Source organism: Pelobates fuscus, chromosome 9 (genome assembly GCF_036172605.1).
Source record: "Pelobates fuscus isolate aPelFus1 chromosome 9, aPelFus1.pri, whole genome shotgun sequence".
In the NCBI taxonomy this organism is placed as follows: Eukaryota; Metazoa; Chordata; class Amphibia; order Anura; family Pelobatidae; genus Pelobates; species Pelobates fuscus.
The window spans coordinates 8,941,817-8,964,736 of record NC_086325.1 but is presented as its reverse complement, the minus strand read 5'-3'; the positions used below and the strand labels follow the sequence as shown (position 1 = coordinate 8,964,736).

Here is a 22,920-nt window from a genome sequence, read left to right as displayed (position 1 = left end):
GTATTGGTAGAAAACATGTTTGCAATGTCCAGATAGTGGAATTGTTGTATACAAGGCAGGTATCACAGCTCCTTTACCCATGGTTCACCTGACAGCTGGATGGGTGATTGACAGCTGGCTGGATTAAAAGCTGGATGGATGATTGACAGCTGGGTGGATGATTGACAGCTGGATGGGTGATTGACAGCTGGATGGGTGATTGACAGCTGTATGGGTGATTGACAGCTGGCTGGATTGAAAGTTGGATGGGTGATTGAAAGTTGGATGGGTGATTGACAGCTGGGTGGATGATTGACAGCTGGCTCAGTCTTTTCACCTTTAAGAAACAAGCCCTGTGTTTCCTGTTACAGTTAGGGCGGGAATATGATGAATGATGTACACACCAGCCAATAGAATTGGGCATTGGGCGGGGCTTCGATGATTGACACCAGCCGCTGGATGGGTGCGGCCTGGGTGTAAATGGGGATGGCTGCGGGGGGCGGGGTTTCTGTGTGAGTGACGCGCGATGCAGCCAATCAGGTGAGAACTGTATTGTGCTCCCAGGCCCGGTGTTACCGGAAACATGGCGGCCGTGTGAGCAGGAGGGAGAGCCGGGCCGGGCATGGCTGGGACCGGGACCGGGACCGGGGGCCGCATCGGGGAGGTCATACACCTCAATGTGGGCGGCAAGAGGTGAGTGAGGGGCTGAGAGTGAGTGAGTGAGGGAGAGAAACTGAGTGGGAGTGAGGGAGAGAAACTGAGTGGGTGTGAGGGGCTGAGAGTGAGTGAGGGAGAGAAACTGAGTGGGAGTGAGGGAGAGAAACTGAGTGGGTGTGAGGGGCTGAGAGTGAGTGAGGGAGAGAAACTGAGTGGGAGTGAGGGAGAGAAACTGAGTGGGAGTGAGGGAGAGAAACTGAGTGGGAGTGAGGGAGAGAAACTGAGTGGGAGTGAGGGAGAGAAACTGAGTGGGTGTGAGGGAAGCTGGGAGTGAGGGAGAGAAACTGAGTGGGAGTGAGGGAGAGAAACTGAGTGGGTGTGAGGGAAGCTGGGAGTGAGGGAGAGAAACTGAGTGTGAGTGAGGGAGAGAAACTGAGTGGGACTGAGGGGCTGGGTGTGAGAGAGGGAGAGAAACTGAGTGGGAGTGAGGGGCTGAGTGGGAGTGAGGGGCTGAGTGGGAGTGAGGGGCTGAGTGGGAGTGAGGGAGAGAAAGTGAGGGGCTGGGTGTGAGAGAGGGAGAGAAACTGAGTGGGAGTGAGGGGCTGAGTGGGAGAGAGGGAGAGAAACTGAGTGGGAGTGAGGGGCTGAGTGGGAGTGAGGGAGAGAAACTGAGTGGGAGTGAGGGGCTGAGTGGGAGTGAGGGAGAGAAACTGAGTGGGACTGAGGGGCTGGGTGTGAGTGAGGGAGAGAAACTGAGTGGGAGTGAGGGGCTGAGTGGGAGTGAGGGAGAGAAAGTGAGGGGCTGGGTGTGAGAGAGGGAGAGAAACTGAGTGGGATTGAGGGGCTGAGTGGGAGTGAGGGAGAGAAACTGAGTGGGAGTGAGGGGCTGAGTGGGAGTGAGGGAGAGAAACTGAGTGGGACTGAGGGGCTGGGTGTGAGAGAGGGAGAGAAACTGAGTGGGAGTGAGGGGCTGAGTGTGAGGGAAGCTGGGAGTGAGGGGCTGAGTGTGAGTGAGGGAGAGAAACTGAGTGGGAGTGAGGGGCTGGGTGTGAGGGAAGCTGGGAGTGAGGGAGAGAAACTGAGTGGGTGTGAGGGAAGCTGGGAGTGAGGGGCTGAGTGTGAGAGGGAGAGAAACTGAGTGGGAGTGAGGGGCTGAGTGTGAGTGAAGCTGGGAGTGAGGGGCTGATTGTGAGTGAGGGAGAGAAACTGAGTGAGTGTGAGGGGCTGGGAGTGTGTGGGGGGCTGGGAGTGAGGAGTGGGCTGCCAGTGTAGAAAAGAAGGAACTCTTGGCTCTGATTAATAAATAAGATGCCATTGTGTTTTTTTTGCACAGGTTCAGCACCTCCAGGCAGACCCTGACATGGGCGTCAGACACCTTCTTCTCCAGGTAAGTAAATAACCGCTCATTCCTTAATACAAGCTGGGGGCGAGGTGCAGCCAGGGGTAGATGTGAGGGTACGTTTCTTGTGTTTTGATTGTACCATCGTCTTATCTCAGCAGAGATTGAGATTCACCAGACCATGCAATGTTTTGTAGTCTTCCTATCTTCTATTCCCCTGTTTGGGACGTTTACCACATGCTGTGTTCAGAGATACTCGGTTATAATGCTCTAATGTTATAATCTGTGAACTAGTCACCTCGGACCTCTTTTAGCAACAAAGTTTGCGCCCACAGAACTTCATTTTTCTCTGAATTCTCTGTAAAATGTAGATAGTTAAGGAATGAAAAGGAGCATAAAAAAAAAGTAAAAAGCAATACAGGGGACTTGCTAAATTGTATTATATCAACCAACATGAGGGAGATGACGGTTCCAGACTTCAGAACATGTAGTCTCGTCACTAATTTGCTGCATACCAATAGAGATAATATTAACATGGGATTTATTATAAAACTAATAAAGAACAAACATTTTCTGAAAGCACTATGGATAGTGTAAATACTGTGTAACTACAACAAAACAGCAGCAGTTGTTAATAATAATAATAATAATAATTTATTATTATTATTATTTATATACCAGCAATTTATTCCGCAGCCCTTTACATTATTATAACTGGGGAAATGTAACAATAAATTAAACCGTTACCAATTGGTAGAGCAGGGCTCGACAACGCCGAGGTGCCAGGTCGCCATGGCGACTAAAAATGTCGCCCTGGCGCCTGGGATGTATCAGCCCTTTAGCGAAAGCGGCCAGCTTGGCAAACATTGGGGCCCTGGGGTGCATGGTAGAGGCCGGCTCAGAGAGCATTGTAGCCGGCAGCTCCTGCCCTGGGGAGCATCTAGGTGGTCGGCTGAGGCAGCGCGCGAGGGAGCAGTGATCTTCCTGCAGCTCCTCTCTGTTCCCTCGTGCTTTTTAGTGATGCCGGGAGCCAGAAAATGATGTCATCCCTGCATCACTACAGGGAGCAGAGAGGAGCTGCAGGTAGATTACTGCTCCCTAGCACGCAGGAAGAGAGAGTAGCCCCACTGGACCCCAGAGAAAGATCCACTTGGCTCTCCCAAAGGTAGGGAGGCTGGGTGGATTCAAATAAAATTTTTACAAATTTGTCAGTGTGTGTCTGTCAGTGTGTGTCTGTTTAAGTACATGCCCCCCTCTGATCACCTGAGAGGTGTTTTTACTGACCCTCAATCTTTATGATCTCAGCTAAGCCAATGCTTTCCCATAGGAAAACATTGGGAGGATATTGCGCGTGTTCTCTATGGGTATTCAGAGCCTCCATGCTGCAACACTGACACAGGAAGCACCTCTAATGACCGTCTGAGTGACTGTCACAAGAGGTCTTACTAGGCAGCAATGTAAACACTGCCTTTTCTCTGAAAATGCAACGTTTACATTGAAAAGGCACCAGAACAACTATATTAATCTATAGTGGTTCTGGTGACTATAGTGTCCCTTTAAGAAATGCATATTTCTCGTTGTAAATGAAACTTTATCATAAAACTGTCTCCTAACTTTTTATAGCTGGTTCCTAGATTCCAAATAAATTCGCCAAGCACTGTGGTAGAGGAAGAATAGGTTGATGAATTACACTTTAGAGTAAAAATAGTAGATTGCAGTCTTTAGTAATGTCTGCTAATTCATGTTTTTTGGTCCCCAGCTTACTAAGCGGCCGTATCTCTACTCTAAAGGATGAAACTGGAGCAGTGAGTATCACTTTAGTATAATTTCGACATGTAAACTCGTCTCTAAACAGAACTCATTTCTCCTAGTGTAGCAGCTAATGCTATCTGTAATCTGAATTTCCTTTGAGTTTATTGAATCAGCTGCTGCCAGACTAAACTTTTGTAGAAACTGTTAGCCTCCATGAAAATGTGTTTTAATTTTCATTCAAAGCACAGTGTATTTACTGTGTAAGTTCTCATCTCCTTCTCTGTTAACGTAAATCACACATCGAAGGCTTTGGCAGGCTATTAACAGAGTGGGGGAGATAAGAATTGGGTTTTATGGAACTATGGATAGAACTCCCTACCCCCTTTTTATTTTATTATTTCTGCCCATTCCCCCTTTTTTTAATTTATCATAATTAGGGATTATTCTAGTTTACAGTGAACTAATAATCTAAATTTTATTAAAGACAGGAGGTGAATATTTGCTTATCTTTCTTTACTGTAACTCCCAGCAGCAAAGAAATAGTTAACAAGGTTGTAAAAAATTTAACCAATCATAACACATCATAGAACAATATAGTGCCATCAAACTCCTCCCACTTCCTCTTTCTTGGTGATGCCGATCAGCAGTAGTAGTAGAATCAACCATGTAAACTGGAAACATTCTTGAACCATAACTCAGGTGTAAACAAAGAAGTCAACCATGTAAACGTGTTGTCGAGCAGAAAAACATAAGTACGCACTTAAGTGATAGCTCAGATTATCTGGTAGGATTTAAAGGTCATAATGGTAAAGTGCGATGTAGGACTAGAACTTACTAGGCTAACAAAAACCCGTATACTTACAACAGTCAAATTGCAAGGGAGTGTACAATGCAATAACAGTAGGAAGGAGGGTGGGTTCCAGAGTGAACGAAGGGAGGGAAAATATTCGCCTCCTGTCTTTAATAAAATTTAGATTATTCGTTCACTGTAAACTAGAATAATCCCTAATTTTATGGCAAGACAGGAGGCTTTATATTTGCTGTTTTAACGCTCTTGAATAAAGGAACAAGCCGCATGTGATGTAGGTTTAAAATAAAAAGTTCGAAAGGTAGATTCCCTTGACCAATCTGCGGAGGATAGAATATCCGCCAGCGAGCTGCCTGCACGAAAGGCAGAGGATGCGGGCGCACCGAATGATTGATCAATTCCTGCTTGGGTAAGTAATCCAGCATGCGATCGTGGGGGAAGAGAACGGTTTGTGAGGTCTAAGGTAAGAGACAAAAAGAAGTCCAGTAGAGGAACGTAGAGAGGTAGTGTTCTCAATGTAACAACGGGTCCACAGGGTTACACAGAGAGACGGTCTGTCGGGAAAGTATGGGTAAAAAACTGAGGAGGAATTAGTCTTAGTGCGTCTAGTAATAGTAAATCTGACACCGTCAGAGAGCATGAGAGTCAAAGGCCTGAACGTCTGAAACTCTGCAGAAGGACACCAGGCACAGGAGAAGGGCCAATTTCGCAGAGTTGGCGTAGGGATAAGGCCTCGTTAGACGGCCAGGAATCCAACAGTGTGAAAACCTTAGAAATATCCCAGAAATTAGAGTATTTGGCAGTAGGTGGCCTCGTCAAACGTATGCCCCGTAGAAGTCTGCACACGGACAGGTGTTTCCCAACCAAGGAATTATCAATAGTGTCATGGGCCGCCAAAATGGCGGAGCGAAAAATATTAATCCATCGGTAAGATTTATCTTGATCGAAGAAAGATAAGAAATTTAAAATGGGTGAAAGAGGTGTTGAAACGGGATCGAGGTCCCTTTCCAGACACCAGCTGACCCAACTCCGCCATGCGGAGAGATAGGTTCGTCTGGTTCCTGGAGCCCACGAGTCCCATAGGAGTGTTTGAGCTGTGCGTGAAAGTCCCGCGACATGCCAAGCTCCCCTGAAACTGTCCAAGCTACTAGTTGAAGATGGCCCTGTAGGGCGAGTGGATGATAATCGCCCACTGGGTTCCTCAGCACCTGAAAGGAGCGAGGTAGTAGGATGGGGTAGTCTATTGATAGTTCCAGGAGGATGGGGAACCAAGTCTGGGCCCTCCATAGTGGAGTGATTATTACTATCCTGACCCTTTGCGCTTTGACCCGGTAAAGGGTCTGTTGAATCATCGAGAAAGGAGGGAAGGCATAGGCTCCCTTCCGTGGCCAAGGTTGCAGAAAAGCGTTGACTGCCAGAGATAGAGGGTCTGGTAGCCAGCTGAAGAAATCGTCTGTCTGACGATTCAGGCGAGATGCAAAGAGGTCGAGTGTGAGGTGTGCCCGTAATAGATGAATGTGGTGGAACAGGAAAGGGTCTAATTGCCAAATGCTGGCATCTCTCCAATGACTCGAAAACCAGTCCGCGACTAAGTTGTCGGGTCCTGGGAGATATTCCGCTCGAATGGACAGATTCCTGTCCAGGCAGAATTGGTACAGGTCCTTGGTGAGATCGGACAGAAGTTTGGATTTGGATCCTCCGAGTCGGTTTACATACCGCACCTCGGAGATGTTGTCCATCCGTAGTACCAGGGAGCAGTTGGAGGCGTCCTTGGCAAAGCTGCGATTCGCGAAGGATCCAGCAATGAGCTCGAGACAATTTATGTGGAGTGCCTGTTCTGATGGGGACCAGAGACCCCCTGTGGAGGTTTGGGCACATGTAGCACCCCAACCTAAGAGGCTTGCATCGGATTCCAGGATAAAATCTGGTTGAGATCCGAAGATCGCTTTCCCATTCCAGGCTTCCATATTGCGAAGCCACCAGTGGAGTTTGATGAGAACTTCGTCTGTCAGAGATATGAAGTGGTCGTAAGAGGTTGAGCAATGCAAGTAAGACGTTTTCAACCGTTGCATTGCTCTGTAGTGCAAAGGCCCGGGGAATATAGCTTGGATTGAAGCGGACAAGAGACCAACAATGTGTGCAAGGTCGCGGAGCCGAGGTCGCTGTGAAGAGAGTAATTTTTGAATTTCTTTCTTTATGTTTTTGATTTTGGGGTAAGGCAGTTGCAAAGTTGCCTGAACTGAATCTATTTGAAAGCCCAGAAACTGGACTATCTCAGAGGGTTCCAGATCTGACTTCTGGAAATTTATGACAAAACCAAGGTTTTGAAGGAGGGCAGAGGTCGTGTGTGTGTGTGTGTGTGTGTGTGTGTGTGTTTGCGAAGCAAATGTTGGTCTTGAGCCATAATCAGGATGTCGTCTATATATGTGTATGTATGTATGTATGTATGTATGTATGTATGTGTATATATATATATGTATATATGTATATATATGTATATGTAGGAACGTACTCCCTGAGAACGGAGTAGTGCCATGACCGGTTTTATTAACTTGGTGAAACACCAAGGGGCTGAGCAAAGTCCGAAAGGAAGACAGATGAACTGCCAAATTTTGTCTTGCCTGAGAAATTGAAGGAAGGCACGATGACTTGGTGCGATGACTTGGTGCGATTGGCACCGTGAGGTAGGCATCCCTGAAGTCGAATCTGGAGAACCAATCTCCCACACAAAGTAGGTCCCTGAGAAGATGGATACCTTCCATCTTGAAATGACGGTAATCGTTAAACTGATTCAATTCTTTGAGATTGATAATAGGACGGTGGTCTCCCGTCTTTTTCCGTACAAGAAAAATGTTGCTGAGGAAGGTGTAAGGGAAAGGCGAGTGTTCGATCGCCCCTTTGTCTAGTAGTTTGTGTAACTCTGAGTTTAAGGTTAGTTTGTCTGCTTTCGACATCTCTAAAGGTGTTGGAGGAAAACTTTGAATGGGGTGTGTGAGGAAATCCATTTTGAAACCCCTGACTGTATGAAGGATCCAGTGATCCTGAGAAAGTATTTTCCACTGTTGGGGAAAAAAAGGGTTAATCGACCTGCAATTGGTACATTTCTTAAATAAGTAAGGTCCATTAGCTTTGCCTTTACCCGCAGTAGCGCTATTCACTTTCCAGGGTCTTTTGTGCGGGGCACTTTCTTGGTCTGAAAGGTGGGAATCCTCAGAGGGTTGGTGTGTAGAGGGATGAACCTCTGTAGTAGTTTGCTCATGATAGGCTGCCAAAGCCTTGGGAATGGACTCCGCAATAGTGGAGAAAAGCCATTCCCGAAGTTCTGCAGAAATTGCAGGGTCTTGGCGTTCCGACATAATGTTTTATTAGTATTTTGGAAATTATAGGGAAATGACAATGAAGGCAGATTAACAACTACAGGTAGGTTTAGTAAAAATTATAAGGCAGGGTTGGCACTTGAAAAGATGAGGCAACTCAACTAGAATAATGGAGAAGTGGGGGTCACCCACATGAGAAGAGAAACAGTGGGGGTCACCCACAATTTGTTAGGCACAATCAAAACTAGGGGGTCACCCAATAACTAGATGGTGATCAACCAACTTAGTACAAAATATATATATATATATATATAGCCAATGAGGTGGGGTTACCCACTAGAGAAGAAAAGATGGTGATAATCACCAGTATAATACAGAAGTATATGTAGTAATAAGGTGGGGGTCAACCACACAAATTATTGTCAGAAATTAAGTGGGGGTCACCCACAGAAGAAACAAGGTGGTGTCAGCCACATAATTATTTTTTAATGAATTGATAATTTATATCAGAAAATACAATTAAGTATAGGGAAAGGGGTTCACCCAGTCTGTTTAGCTGTTTGGCTTGTCTGTAGTAAAAAACCTGCAAAGATATACAAAAAGATAGTGATCAGTATTCTGATCGTTTAGGAGATAACCTTTAAGTAAGGGTTAATTATTAGAAAAAACGTACCTTCCGAACGGGCATTACCAGTGCCCACAGAGTGATTATTAATCCGGTAGGATGCTCAGGAGCCGCGGAGTAAAACCGTGTACTGCGATTAGAAAATAGTCGCCGCGAGGAAAAGGGGCGGCGCAATCGCGTCAGAGCCCTTACAAACGACCCATAAAATCCGTTCTGCACAATTCCCATGTATGTGTATGAACCTCAGCGATATCCAGTCTCACTATACATCTTCATAGTTATAGAAATATTGTACGTGTGTATAGAATGATTCCAAATGATTGAAACGTGATCTTTCCATCATTGTATAAGCTCTCCGTATTCTGCACAGATTGAGAGATAAAATAACCATAATTTGTATTCACTAATTAATTATTTCACTTCTTCCTGATTTGGTTTTTTTAAATGCAGGTTTCTCTTTCTCTCCCCCATCATTGTTTAAGTGATATTAGTACAGTGTTTTGCAGAGTAAGTAGCGTAAAGATAACAAAACACAGATAAAAAGGGCAGTTGTGTTACATGTTGGATGTACAAATATTGTTTACGTGAGAGCTGTTCCTTGTTTTAAGAGTCTTATTGTTTTGCAATAGAATGTTTTTGTTTTTTGACAAAAGCTTCCTTTTCAGTCATCACATGTTTCACTCTATATTTTAGATATTCATAGATAGAGATCCTACAGTGTTTGCACCAATATTAAACTTTCTAAGGACCAAAGAACTTGATACAAGGTAGGTCTGTTTATTATGCAATGCACACATTTAGCATAAATTAAACCGATGTTGGTTACAGATTAAATCCGCCTCTAGTGGCTGTCTACCAAACCATACAGGTTTGTATTCTAAAACTAATGCTAGTGTTCCTTTAAGATCCTGAAAACATTGAGTCTTTATATACTGTAATTGTATAATGTATGTAAGTCAGTCTCACCATCTTAAAGGGACACTCCAGGCAGCCAGACCACTTCTGCTCATTGGAGTGGTCTGGGTGCAAACTCCCACTACTCCTAACCCTGCAAGTGTAATTATTGCAGTTTTTTTTATAAACTGCAATAATTACCTTGCGGGGTTAACTCCACCTCTAGTGGCTGTCTATTAGACAGCCACTAGAGGGAACTTCCTGCTCTATAGCACAGGAAACCTGTGCTAGAGCGTCGCTGGACGTCCTCACGCTGTGTGAGGACCTCCAGCGTCGCTGAAATCCCCATAGGAAAGCATTGAAATTTGTTTTCAATGCTTTCTATGGGAAGACGTAATGGGCATGCGCATTAGGTCTCCTCGGCCGGTGGGCGTGATCAGTCTCGCCCACCGGCCGACGGAAGAACAGGGAGGAGCGTCGCAAAGGAGGAGACAGCGGCGAGGGACATCGCCGCTGCCTCAAGTAAGTGACTGACTAAAGGGGTTTTCACCCCTTCAGTAACTGGGGATTGGTGGATGGGAGGGAGAGGGACCCTCCAGTGCCAGGAAAACGGATCGTTTTCCTGGCACTGGTGTTTCCCTTTAAGGACTAGTTGACACTGTTAACTGATTTCTTCCAACATGTGTTTGATTAGCTTTGGCATCTCCCTGTAACCCGGCTCTTAATTCAGTGAGTAATTTGCATTTGGAAAAGCCTGTTCATATGTTTCAATATATATATGTAATCTATAAGGTGTTTTTTTTTTTTTTTTTCCTCTACATCCTCTCTATTGTCCGTAATATTTCACGGTTTCACATGTTTAAAATAACCAGCTGAAATGTTGTTGAAGTATTTTTGTCAGTGACTGTAGGCCAATGTATAGATTTATTTTCTCACAATTTCATTTTTTGCTCTTACTTTGCATTAAATGTTTGCTTTCCCACCTGATTCTTCTCTAGATAATCCCATTTTATCCTTCATACACTCTTGCCTTCCTCGACGATAGTTCTGTTTCCTCTTGGCGGTCTCTGTGCCCTCTCTCTTACATCACGCTCTGTGTAATCGCTGTTCTATCTTTCCCTTGCATTCAATACTCTGTCTTCCACAAACTCCTTGTTGTCTAGTGACCATTTAGATTGGTTTAAGTTTCTTCGTTTCTTCTTCTCATCATACTGTTTGTTTAAATCCCTCCCAGGGGTGTGAACAGCTCCCTTCTGCTGCACGAGGCTGAGTTTTATGGCATCACCCCTCTAGGTAATACCAGTATTTAACGCTCCTATGTTTTGTGATTTGTGTACTAGATTGTAAAGCCGAATGGTCACATGAGATTCCGCTCTACGCACTTCGCAGTGTTCTTTTTGTACTGATGTGTGTAATTTCTAACTGTATACTGTTTGCCCTGTACGCCCTGACCACTGTAACCTACCTGTAATGATTGTGGAAATAAGATTAAAAACAAAATAACCAAGTAAATGAACATGTTGTGATTTTCTCTCTGGCAGTCAGGCGTTTGCAGCTGTGTGAAGAGTTGGACCGATCATCCTGTGGAAGTGTTTTATTCAATGGCTACTTACCCCCGCCTGGTGAGTATTTCTAAGCTCTGGAGTAAAGCTTGTTACAAACTGTTTAATATGAACAATTGCAGTAAGAAAACTGTTCTCTGTTCAAAGCCGAGTCCATCCCAGCCTTGGCTAGCATCTTTGGGACTTTAGTTTCCATACCTGTTCTGTGCTCAGATTAGCCACGACCTGTGTGCTGATAAAATAGAGAAATCCTTATAAAATAGCATTAAAAGCCAGTCACCAATTGGATTTCAGGATCCACAGCGGACCTGCTCCTGAATTCTGTCCAATCTCTGTCTAATGTGCAGAAAGGAGGAGCATGATAGGACTGGCAGTAATGAATAGAAATAAACTACAAATGTAAACAGGCTCTGGCCTGAACAATGACATTGTATACGTGAACCTTCAATGATGATTTTCTATATAAATATGAAATGAATGTGCTCACAGAGACTCTCTCCATTTGGTAGTTTTCCCAGCTAAGCGGAGGAACCGGCACAGTGTCTCTGGGCTGCAGACTAGTTGCAGGAGTTCCATTAATGAACGGGTTCCAGTCCGGAGAAGTAACACCATGCCCCCCAACCTGGGTGGTGCTGGCATCCTGGGACGCACCTTAGAGGAGCGCTTCTTTGGGAATGGGGGAGGTGACTATCTACTCTGTACATTGTTTATATTGTTATGTGTATTTCTTGGTATGTGCCCCCAGAGCTTTTTGCAGACAATTTTTAGATTTGTGCACAAATACTTTTCATCTGGTACGAACAAATCAAATCCCTTTTTATTTACGCTTGACCGAATTGATCCGTGCAGGATTAACCTGTGGATTCTTATTCATTGAATAAATCCCAGGCAGATCGACTTGTTTGGGCATGGATTAAACGGAATTCGATTCATTCGCACCCGGTGGAAAGAATGTGTGTACAAGTATAAAAACATTTCTTTACTTTTGTCATTATTTAGTTTCTACTTTTGTCATTATTTTTGTGTATTTTATTGTCTAGATCCTGCACCTGGGTGTAATCTCCCTTCAAGTTGTGCAATAAAAGTTACTGCATCAGCCGACATGCACATCACTGATATACCGCTAAGCACTCAAAGTAGTGTTTGTTTTACTTGTTATCTAACATTATTGCCATTTATATAGTGCCTATAGATTCAGCAGTAGTCTACAATATTATTGAGGGGACTTTAACAACAATGAGACAAACTATTACAAATTTTGACAAGAACAATAGGTTGATGATAATTCTGCTAAAACAATCTTATCTTGAGGAGATGGGGAATAACGTGAAGTAAAACATGATAAAATTAAAGTAATAAGCAGGTTGCACAGGACAAATACATATAAGCCAAGATGACACCATCATTAAACATCTGTTAAGTTTAGACATATAGTTTGAAAACCATGCAAAACGTTTACTGTATTAAGGTTTCTCTGCATAATTTCTCACTTTCGTTCTTGATGCTTTTTTCCCACACTAGGTACATCCAGTGACCCCGGCATGGTCCGGATCATCTGTGGGCATCACAACTGGATTGCAGTGGCGTTTGCCCAATTCATCGTGTGTTACAGGTGAGGAAGTCACATTACCCAGGCTCCTGCTTGTTTCATTCCCTGTAAAATGACCAATTTTGGAGTTCACCCAGCTGGAATCATGGCGGGTGTTTTCTTTCTGTTGAGGCTTTTCTGGCTGCTGTGAAACACTGGTCTTGCAATGATAACTCGAGTGTCCATCAGGTCGAACCTGTGCGTGAGCAGTGAGCCAATAGAATGTGTGGCGGCTGCTTTGTTTATGTCAAAGAGGTTTGTTTGACCACTTTCTGCAGCTGAATGTGAGATGGATTTGCGAATCCTTTAACCCCTTAAGGACACATGACATGTGTGACATGTCGTGATTCCCTTTTATTCCAGAAGTTTAGTCCTTAAGGGGTTAAAGACTTGCTCTTTCAGTTGTCTTTCAGTCAACGTATTGCAGTAAAGTCATTGGCGAGGATATCAGAACTCAACTGAATGAGACAATGTACAGTTTAGATCCATGCTCGGTGTTGCTCTAAGTTATAGTAAACTACAAATCCTATTATACTCCTCTAAAGCCAAAATAATATTCAGTAACATCTGGCAAACCAAGAGAATCTATTATTGGTTTAGTAGATTCATTTCTCACTTGAGCCAACAGCAACCTTGAGCAATCGATATTAAGCATTTTCTGTGGAAAATACCCCAAAACATCAGCTTTGACTGCTTCTTCCCTGTAAAAATATCAACCAAAAAGCAAAATGCCACTAGTTCCTCACCACCTTCTTCCAACCTTCACGGTTTCTCTTTTCTCTCCTAGAATGAAGGAAACGTCAGGCTGGCAACTGATTTTCACAAGCCCCTGTCTGGACTGGGTCATTGAACGAGTTGCCCTAAATGCCAAGGCTATGGGTGGGTCACTGGGGGACAATGACAAGATGCTGGCAGTCTCCTCCTACAGCGAGATCATCCTCTGGTCCATCAATGGAGATGGCAGCGGGAGTGAAATCGGTATGATGGTTTTGCAGTTGCTTAAATGGGGCAAATAATCACCTTTTAATTTTTACATTTTATATAATATATTGTAAAATCCTCCACTGAGCATGGACTAATCACCTTGCTTTACACCCTCTATGAAGGCCTCCAGGCGCACTGGGCATTCTCCCCTGCAGACAGCTTATCAGATGGGGTTCACTCATCAATAAACTGCTTTATTTTTTTTTCCCAGGGGTTTTCAGTCTGGGAGTTCCAGTTGAGTCTTTGTTCTTCGTTGGAAATCAGTTAATTGCCACAAGCCACACTGGGAAGATCGGTGTGTGGAACGCAGTGACCAAGCATTGGCAGGTATCGTTGTTGTTCTATACTGTTAAAGGAATATGAAAAGAAAATGATTTGTCCTCCCCTTTTTCCCAACGTATTCTGAATGTTACATTAATGTAACAGCCATAAACCCGGTGTGATAGTGGCACTAGCAATTGAATATATTTGTCTCCTTCCTCCATAACAATAATTTTCCCTTCATGTCTTATTCTGATAGATTCAAGATGTGGTGCCGATAAACAGCTATGACACAGCTGGCTCCTTCCTCCTGCTGGGCTGTAATAATGGATCAATCTACTATGTAGGTACGTTTCTGTGTTTTGCCTGTGTAGGTTGGGGCTGTCTCTCTGCATTGCCTGCGTAGCTGGGGCTGTCTCTCCGCCTGGCCTGCGTAGCTGGGGCTGTCTCTCCGCCTGGCCTGCGTAGCTGGGGCTGTCTCTCCGCCTGGCCTGCGTAGCTGGGGCTGTCTCTCCGCCTGGCCTGCGTAGCTGGGGCTGTCTCTCCGCCTGGCCTGCGTAGCTGGGGCTGTCTCTCCGCCTGGCCTGCGTAGCTGGGGCTGTCTCTCCGCCTGGCCTGCGTAGCTGGGGCTGTCTCTCCGCCTGGCCTGCGGAGCTGGGGCTGTCTCTCCGCCTGGCCTGCGGAGCTGGGGCTGTCTCTCCGCCTGGCCTGCGGAGCTGGGGCTGTCTCTCCGCCTGGCCTGCGGAGCTGGGGCTGTCTCTCCGCCTGGCCTGCGGAGCTGGGGCTGTCTCTCCGCCTGGCCTGCGGAGCTGGGGCTGTCTCTCCGCCTGGCCTGCGGAGCTGGGGCTGTCTCTCCGCCTGGCCTGCGGAGCTGGGGCTGTCTCTCCGCCTGGCCTGCGGAGCTGGGGCTGTCTCTCCGCCTGGCCTGCGGAGCTGGGGCTGTCTCTCCGCCTGGCCTGCGGAGCTGGGGCTGTCTCTCCGCCTGGCCTGCGGAGCTGGGGCTGTCTCTCCGCCTGGCCTGCGGAGCTGGGGCTGGCTCTCCGCCTGGCCTGCGGAGCTGGGGCTGGCTCTCCGCCTGGCCTGCGGAGCTGGGGCTGGCTCTCCGCCTGGCCTGCGGAGCTGGGGCTGGCTCTCCGCCTGGCCTGCGGAGCTGGGGCTGGCTCTCCGTTATTTGTGTTCTTTCGGTTTTATGATATCTATGTACACAGGAGTGTTTTCTTTCTGCTCCCCAATTCCTCATGCTTTGGGTCTATTTAATATTATTATTATCATTAAATTCAGTTTATTTACCTAATTTGTTCTAATTTGTTCTGTTAAAATTCTCTCCCCTAATTTTCCACAGACGTTCAGAAGTTTCCATTGCGGATGAAAGACAACGACCTACTGGTTACAGAGCTGTTCAGGGACCCAACAGAAGATGCAATCACAGCTCTCAGTGTCTACCTTACTCCGAAAACAAGTAAATTAAACCTCACACGACATCGGGAATGACACTTGAGACGAGCTAATACAAATCTGGAGTTATTAAATGTTCATGTTAGGAACTCACATGTTAGACTTTTGGGATTTTTTTTTTATTTTTCATTTGTTTTGCCTTCTTTTTTTTTTTTAACCTATTATCTAACTTGATGTCTAATCTTTCTCTCCGTGTCCAGGTGACAGCGGTAACTGGATAGAGATTGCATATGGCACAAGCTCAGGTGTGGTGAGAGTCATTGTGCAGCATCCAGAGACCGTGGGATCTGGCCCCCAGCTCTTCCAGACTTTTACTGTCCATCGCAGCCCTGTCACCAAGATCATGCTGTCAGAGAGGCATCTTATCTCAGGTAACCATTACAGCTGTTACACAGAGTTCTAAATTCTACACAGAATGATGAGATTTGTTCCACACGAGCAAAGATTTACATTAATTGATTTACCATCTTTTCTTTGAAGCTTTCCATTTACTAAAAAGGAAATGTGAAATATTCACCACTAAAGGTAGAATTCAAAGTAAAAATAGCCGAACTGGGGGGGAAAAGAAACGAAAATATAGGCGTATTGGATTCATTACCCATCCTAAGTAGTAGTTTTGAGAGGGGGGTGTCATCTGAAATTTCTTGTTACTTGACTGACTGCCGGCTGAGTACAAAGATCCATCACATCATCATGATTGAAACTACTAAATTCACAATAATGTATAATCTTTCACTGATATACGAGTCAGATCTCTAAATTACCAAAAAAAACACCCAGTGAAACCCAGTGAAAAAAATAAACAATACTTTCACCGAAATCTAACAATCCACAGGGCTCCTCTACATCCCCCAAATACCATACAACAGGGGCGATACTAACACACCATAGGGCAATATGTCTACACAGAAACTCTCAGTACAACCATGAATGCACTCACAATGTGAAAACGTATCGCCACATTTCTTGGCCAGCATTTTCCAAGCAATGTCTTCTGAATATATAGATGCTGCTTGACATGGTTGCTTTTCTGTCGTGTCCGTCTGGCTGTGAGGGTTTAGCAGTTAGTTTTCAGACTCTTCAGTTCTCACATATTCCTCGTCTGCGAGTTAATGGATGTGACTTCTCTTTGAAGATTCTTAATTATCAAGCAATATTGCCCCCCCCCCTTCCTGCCTCAGTGATTCCATTAGATTTTAAGCTCAGAGGCCACCTTGAGTAACAATTAAATCGGTAAACAAAAGCTCCTTTAGACTGAAACCCATTGAGATGCTGTTTTTAACTCTTTACTTTTCTTTCTTAAGTTTGTGCAGATAACAACCACGTCCGCACGTGGACTGTCACACGTTTCCGTGGAATGATATCTACTCAACCGGGATCAACCCCACTTGCGTCGTTCAAAATCTTGTCTTTGGAAGATATTGATGGGCACGCTGGCTGCAGCTCAGGAAACGACATTGGTAATTAAGAGGGCATCTGAAAGAAACAAAAAAACCCCTACCTGGTCATGATAAAACTAAATATAGGGAGGGTGTCTTGACGTGAGATGCAGCCCTGTTCTAGTGATGTAATAATGCAAAATGAGGCTTCTGCTTTAAAAACGAGTTCAGGGGTGCCTGGCTGTCTCCATAAAACAATCCATTTTATATCATTGGTTTAGAATCATTGCTTATTCTTTTTAGAGTTTGTTAGACATTTTTATTTGTGGTACAGTATGAAAACACATGAGTAATGAGCCATAAGAAGTCATTGTATGCTTTTATAAAAACACAAAATTTGAGTTGATATAATTCAGTAGTTGGACCTTTCTTTTTAGGGCCCTTTGGGGAACGAGATGACCAGCAAGTCTTCATACAGCGAGTTGTGCCCGATTCCAATGTTGTCTATGTTCGCCTATCATCGACGGGGAAAAGGTGAATCAAGTTGCTACATTTTAGAACTGCCTAACTCTGCATGATCCCCTATACAGTTTGGGTTCAGGACCCTGATTCTCCATCTGCATAAAGCTCAGCAGCAAGTTCTAGCCAGGGCTGTCCAACATTGCTCAATTCTCCAGATATATCCTCTGTCTAGTTTCCTCCAGTAGCAAGTTAAAATTCCCATTTTCAGTGAATAAATCTCAAATGACAAGCTCATTATTCCAATGCTAGATGTTTGAAGGGCATCATTGTAACAAGATCTTCTCCATTGTTTTCCACATCAGGATCTGTGAAGTGCGGTCCGTTGACGGCACCCCTATCACTTCTTTCACTGTGCATGAGTGTGAAGGCTCCAGCCGCATCGGGTCTCGACCACGGAGATACCTTTTTACCGGACATGCCAGTGGCTGTCTCCAGATGTGGGACCTAACAACCGCCATGGAGGTGGCAAACAAAGGAGAAAGCACAGGTAGTGTGGATGGGAGCTAGATTGTTTTCTGTTCCCTAGGAGAATTTATGTAATTTAATCTTTTTCCTTTTATTGCAATATATTGTTACAAAATAATTATTCCTAGGCTTGTCCCTTGCAGCCAACATGCCGGCAAGATCGTATGCCTTTGTTTCTGGTATTTATTAAATCAAGTTGGTCATTCGTTTCTTCCAGAGTTAGGGGGTCTGACCCAAGCGGAGCTGCTGGAGCAGTTGGAGCAATGTGACCTGGCTCTCACCCGCACCCCTGAAATGAGTCCTGCCACTTCTTTCTCCCATCCCGGTAATCCCCGGGCATCCATTGCCAGGTAATATGTCTGAACTGGAGCCTAAATGGAAAAGTCAATATCACTTATTGTCCTTCATTTAAAAAAAAATAGGGATTACATGGTCCTATATGTATATTTAATTTGTACTTGGCACTTTACAGTCGAGGGAGGTACAGTAAGTGCAATCGGTATACAGTGTATGTATATTTTTTGTTTATATAGAGCTAACCTGTAGTGAGCACTTTACTGGTTACATTACTGTAGAGCGAGGTACAGTAGGTATACAGTGTATGTATATTATATTTATATAGCGCTAACAGGTGGACTCAGCACGTTACAGGTTACATTACAGTAGAGGGAGGTACAGTAAGTGCAGTAGGTATACAGTGTATGTATATTATATTTATATAGCGCTAACAGGTGGACTCAGCACGTTACAGGTTACATTACAGTAGAGGGAGGTACAGTAAGTGCAGTAGGTATACAGTGTATGTATATTATATTTATATAGCGCTAACAGGTGGACTCAGCACGTTACAGGTTACATTACAGTAGAGGGAGCTACAGTAAGTGCAGTAGGTATACAGCATATGTATATTGTATTTATATAGCGCTAACAGGTGTACTCGGCACTTTACAGGTTACATTACAGTAGAGGGAGGTGCAGTAGGTATACAGTGTATGTATATTGTATTTATATAGCGCTAAGGAGTTCTCAGCACTTTACAGGTTACATTACAGTAGAGGGAGCTACAGTAAGTGCAGTAGGTATACAGCGTATGTATATTTTATTTATATAGCGCTAACAGGTGTACTCAGCACTTTACAGGTTACAGTAGAGGGAGGTGCAGTAGGTATACAGTGTATGTATATTATATTTATATAGCGCTAACAGGTGTACTCAGCACTTTACAGTTTACATTACAGTAGAGGGAGGTACAGTAAGTGCAGCAGGTATACAGTGTATGTATATTATATTTATATAGTGCTAACAGGTGTACTCAGCACTTTACAGGTTACATTACAGTAGAGGGAGGTACAGTAAGTGCAGCAGGTATACAGTGTATGTATATTATATTTATATAGTGCTAACAGGTGTACTCAGCACTTTACAGGTTACATTACAGTAGAGGGAGGTACAGTAAGTGCAGTAGGTATACACTGTATGTATATTATATTTATATAGCTCTAACAGGTGTACTCAGCACGTTACAGGTTACATTACAGTAGAGGGAGGTGCAGTAAGTGCAGTAGGTATACACTGTATGTATATTATATTTATATAGTGCTAACAGGTGTACTCAGCACTTTACAGGTTACATTACAGTAGAGGGAGGTACAGTAAGTGCAGTAGGTATACAGTGTGTGTATATTTTATTTATATAGCGCTAACAGGTGTACTCAGCACTTTACAGGTTACATAACAGTAGAGGGAGGTACAATGTGTGTGTATTTTATGTAAACCACCTTAGGCACAACTGGGCAAAGCCCTAAATTCTAGACTTGTGGTGGGTCGTGAGGACTTGTTTGGGTTAGAGGGCTTCTGTAAAAATGTGGTTATTTACTTAAGTAAGAATTCAGTCTGTCTCAAATTCAAGGTAAAAATAGCCACATTTCACCCATGTTCCTGTATGAAATTCCAGTGGACTATTAATTAGAATTAATCACAATCCCGTGTCTTGCAGCCTTCAGTCCCAGATAAGCGATGGTCCTCGGGACAGGTTTTCCAAGGTTGCATTTCCCTCCACTCATCGTTCACAGATGTCAAGCCGTCCTTTTGAAGGCTGGGCCTCGCTCTGCAGCCTCCAGCCTCATCTTACTGGGAGCTTGAGTTCTTTGCAGAAGTCGGATACTTTGCCCAGATCCTGTGCCAAATCCTCCAGGGCTCCAAGCAGTCAGCCTCGTATTGAGGTTCGTGGAGCTAATGCTGACCCCCCTTCACGTGTGAGTGGTAGTTTTGTCGAACGTTGCCAAGAGCTTGCACGTTCCAGCGAGTCCCAGCATGCAGAACCCCGCTGGCCATGCAGTGATGTACCACCAACCAGAATCAAGAGTACACGAACCGCTGCACCAGCAAGACGTCCATCATCTCCTGCCCCTCCACAACCTTCTCCGCTCTGTGTTGCCCCTTCACCAGCTTCGCCATGTTCTTCCCCTTCTCCACCTGCAGAAGAAGCCACCACCAGCTCTCCAACTCCTCCAAAACTCCCTCAGAAACCTAGGCTCAATGAAACTTCATTCTGAAAAGCCTTCTAGTAGTAGGAAGTGAAGAGTCAAGAGGCAAGTAATCTGGCATTAAGGCTGCAACTTCCTGTAGATCTACACATTATTTATCTGCAACGCTTGAATGGGTAGAGCCATTCGCTGCTCATTAAATGCATCTTTGTGCGTTTGTTATTCAGAGGAACCCTTGTTTACTATAGCAGGTCCATCTTTATACCTAGCCATGTAGCTCGTACACTTGTCCCGTTGTCATTCTCCAAACATGATTTTGAAGGACCCATCAACAGCCAAAACAAGGCCATAAGGGTCTGTCTTATTGTAAAGGGAATGTGTAATGGGTGTTTAATGTTGTGTAATGTTTGTGTGTGCAGTGCCTGTGTGTTAGGATTACGGTGGTTATAAAATCTAGGATTCTTGCTTGTAAAGCTTTTGTTGACCTGTTGGTAAAGGTAGTCTCAGCGTGAGGTAACAGGCTTACTGGGAAGATTAGAATTACAGAACCTGTGTCATCACGAATTCTGTTCCAGAATGAGTCAAATTGATCTTGTGGAAGCATTTGAAATGACACAGTGCGACAGTGTTAAACCAAACTCTGGTTACATAATGTCTGATGGCAGATTTCATAGTTTACTGCAATATTTATAAAGTTAGAAATGTTTTGCTGGCACATTCAGGTGGCATTACCCAGCCGTGCCTTATTGCATTGTCATATCTTATTGCTTTGTCATAGAAAATAACGAACTCTGTTAATATTGTGTCCCAGTATCTGCAATAAACTCCACTGTGTCAGTGGAACAATCTGCAGCTGTCGCTAACCACATGCAGGGCAGGACGGTAACTCCACAGCAGGACCCTCTGCCTTGCCTTCATTTGTTTGTACCCTCCAATCCTGCTTTCCCTCCCTGTCTGTATCCCCAGTTTGGAAAACGGGACCACCCCAACATTAGATCTATTTAATGTATTGTGTCTTGTCTTAGTAACATTTCTGTTATATTCGTTTTTCTGTTAACCTTTTGCTGTCCTTATTCATTCCCTGTGGCTTCTTTCATTTCCAATCTCCCCATGGCATTTCAGATTTTGCCCCCAGTTGGGTAGTTGTCAAAATGTGGTCTGATCCCTAGGAAAACGTGGTTGGAATCTCAGGGAAGTGAGTTAACATAAGACACAAAATCTAGATGGAAAAATACCTGGAGTCAAAGTGTTAACAATGCAATAGTTTTTTTTTTTTTTTATTACATTTGAGATTTTTGCAAATTGTGGAGATATTCATTTTTGTTCCTTTTTTTTTTTTTTTTTTTTTTATATCCAACCAATGCATTTTGAATGTATACGTTTGGTATCATTGTTTTATAAAAAAAAAAAATAAGAAAATACTTGTAAATGTCTGCCTCATATCAGAATGCAAACGTTCAATATCTAAGGAGACTGTTACATAAGTTCTCTGTTCTGCTCCAAAATGGACTTCTCAGCGGGTCTGATATTAGCTCTCCTGGAGTAACCTTGTATAAGGTATTTTGGGGGATTTACTTAACCTGTATCCGTTGCTTTCTATGAACTTATACCGGAGAATTTTCACTTTTGTAGAAATACATGACAGTGTGAATTTTATTTCACTATTAAATAAAATAAATTAAATTTGTGTGTGTGTATATTACTGTGAATGTAAACTAGCAATGTTTTACTGAGTCTAGTATAAACAAGTAACTCTGGTTATTACTTATTGGGAAGATCTGACTAATTGTTAGCCAAGGTAGCTGTGGGTCACGCTACAAACGTATAATGAATCTTAACATTTTTTTAAAATAATTTCCTCGTTAATCCCTGGCTTTCCTACATATTGAGAAATATTCTTGTAATACGGGAATTGGCAGCTCAGAAAGTAAAGATGCACACCACTCCCAGCACCACGATATTGCCCACCGTGGCCAGAATGGCAATCCACATCCAGATAGCGTCACTGGGTGATGATCGTCTGTTTCCTGGCACCGAACCTTGGAGAGCTCCTGGGCTCAGTGTGGACAGAGACGTGTGAAAGGACAGGTTTCCATTGTATGATGTGTCCAGAAATAATATAGCTGAAAGCTGGAGAGAAAGAGGAACTGGTCAATGGCCGTAAGAAAATACACAATATCCTGCTCGCTATCTACCATTAAGTGCTAGTACGGTTTCTTTTTATTACTTATATAGCGCCAGCACGTTTTGTAACCAGCAGCCAATTCCCAGCCTATGGCCGCCACTTGCTAGATTGTAACCTCACGGGCAGAGGGTCCTCTGTCCTTTTGTATCAGTATGTGTTCATCATTTGTCTATTCCCTCTTTTTGTACATAAGTATCAAATAACAATGTAAATATAGTATAGATGTCCAGATGAATTACATCCAATGCCAAAACAAAAAGGAATTAAATAATCAAATTAATGAGGGGGGTGTCAGTATTCAGACAAAGGAGAATATTAACTGAAATTCTAAAAAGTGAGCTAGTAAAATCTCCATGGAAACCAATAGAACCAACATGCACATTCTGTTGGTCACTCTTTTAAAAACTTAAAAAAAAAAAAAAAGTAACACGGATAAATCTCCCCCCCCCCATGTTTGAAACGTGGAGCAGTTACAATGGAAACTAACTGAATATTCCCAGTATTTGCGATGCTTTGCACCGGAATTGCTTTCTGTTGGTTTAACAGTCATTTCAGCTGTGATTAGTGGCTGTCCTCTGCCTTACTGTGTTTATTATTCTGTGATGTATGAGACTCACCGGAATGAGATTAGACTTGTTTTTGGTGATAAATTAAATGACCAC

General features: G+C 43.9%; 1 protein-coding gene across 1 annotated transcript; it reads left to right on the top strand.

Moving 5' to 3' along the window:
- The first annotated feature begins 519 nt into the window (after positions 1-519).
- Positions 520-21,460, top strand: SHKBP1 (SH3KBP1 binding protein 1). The gene is made up of 18 exons (XM_063431080.1): positions 520-672; positions 1,970-2,023; positions 3,735-3,780; positions 9,171-9,244; positions 10,606-10,664; positions 10,913-10,993; positions 11,443-11,616; positions 12,455-12,545; positions 13,309-13,499; positions 13,717-13,832; positions 14,026-14,113; positions 15,109-15,225; positions 15,422-15,592; positions 16,526-16,681; positions 17,038-17,134; positions 17,425-17,609; positions 17,805-17,937; positions 19,584-21,460. Exons 1-18 carry the CDS (start codon positions 602-604, stop codon positions 20,140-20,142), a joined length of 2,463 nt encoding a protein of 820 aa, XP_063287150.1. The 5' UTR covers positions 520-601; the 3' UTR covers positions 20,143-21,460.
- The last annotated feature ends 1,460 nt before the right edge of the window (positions 21,461-22,920 follow it).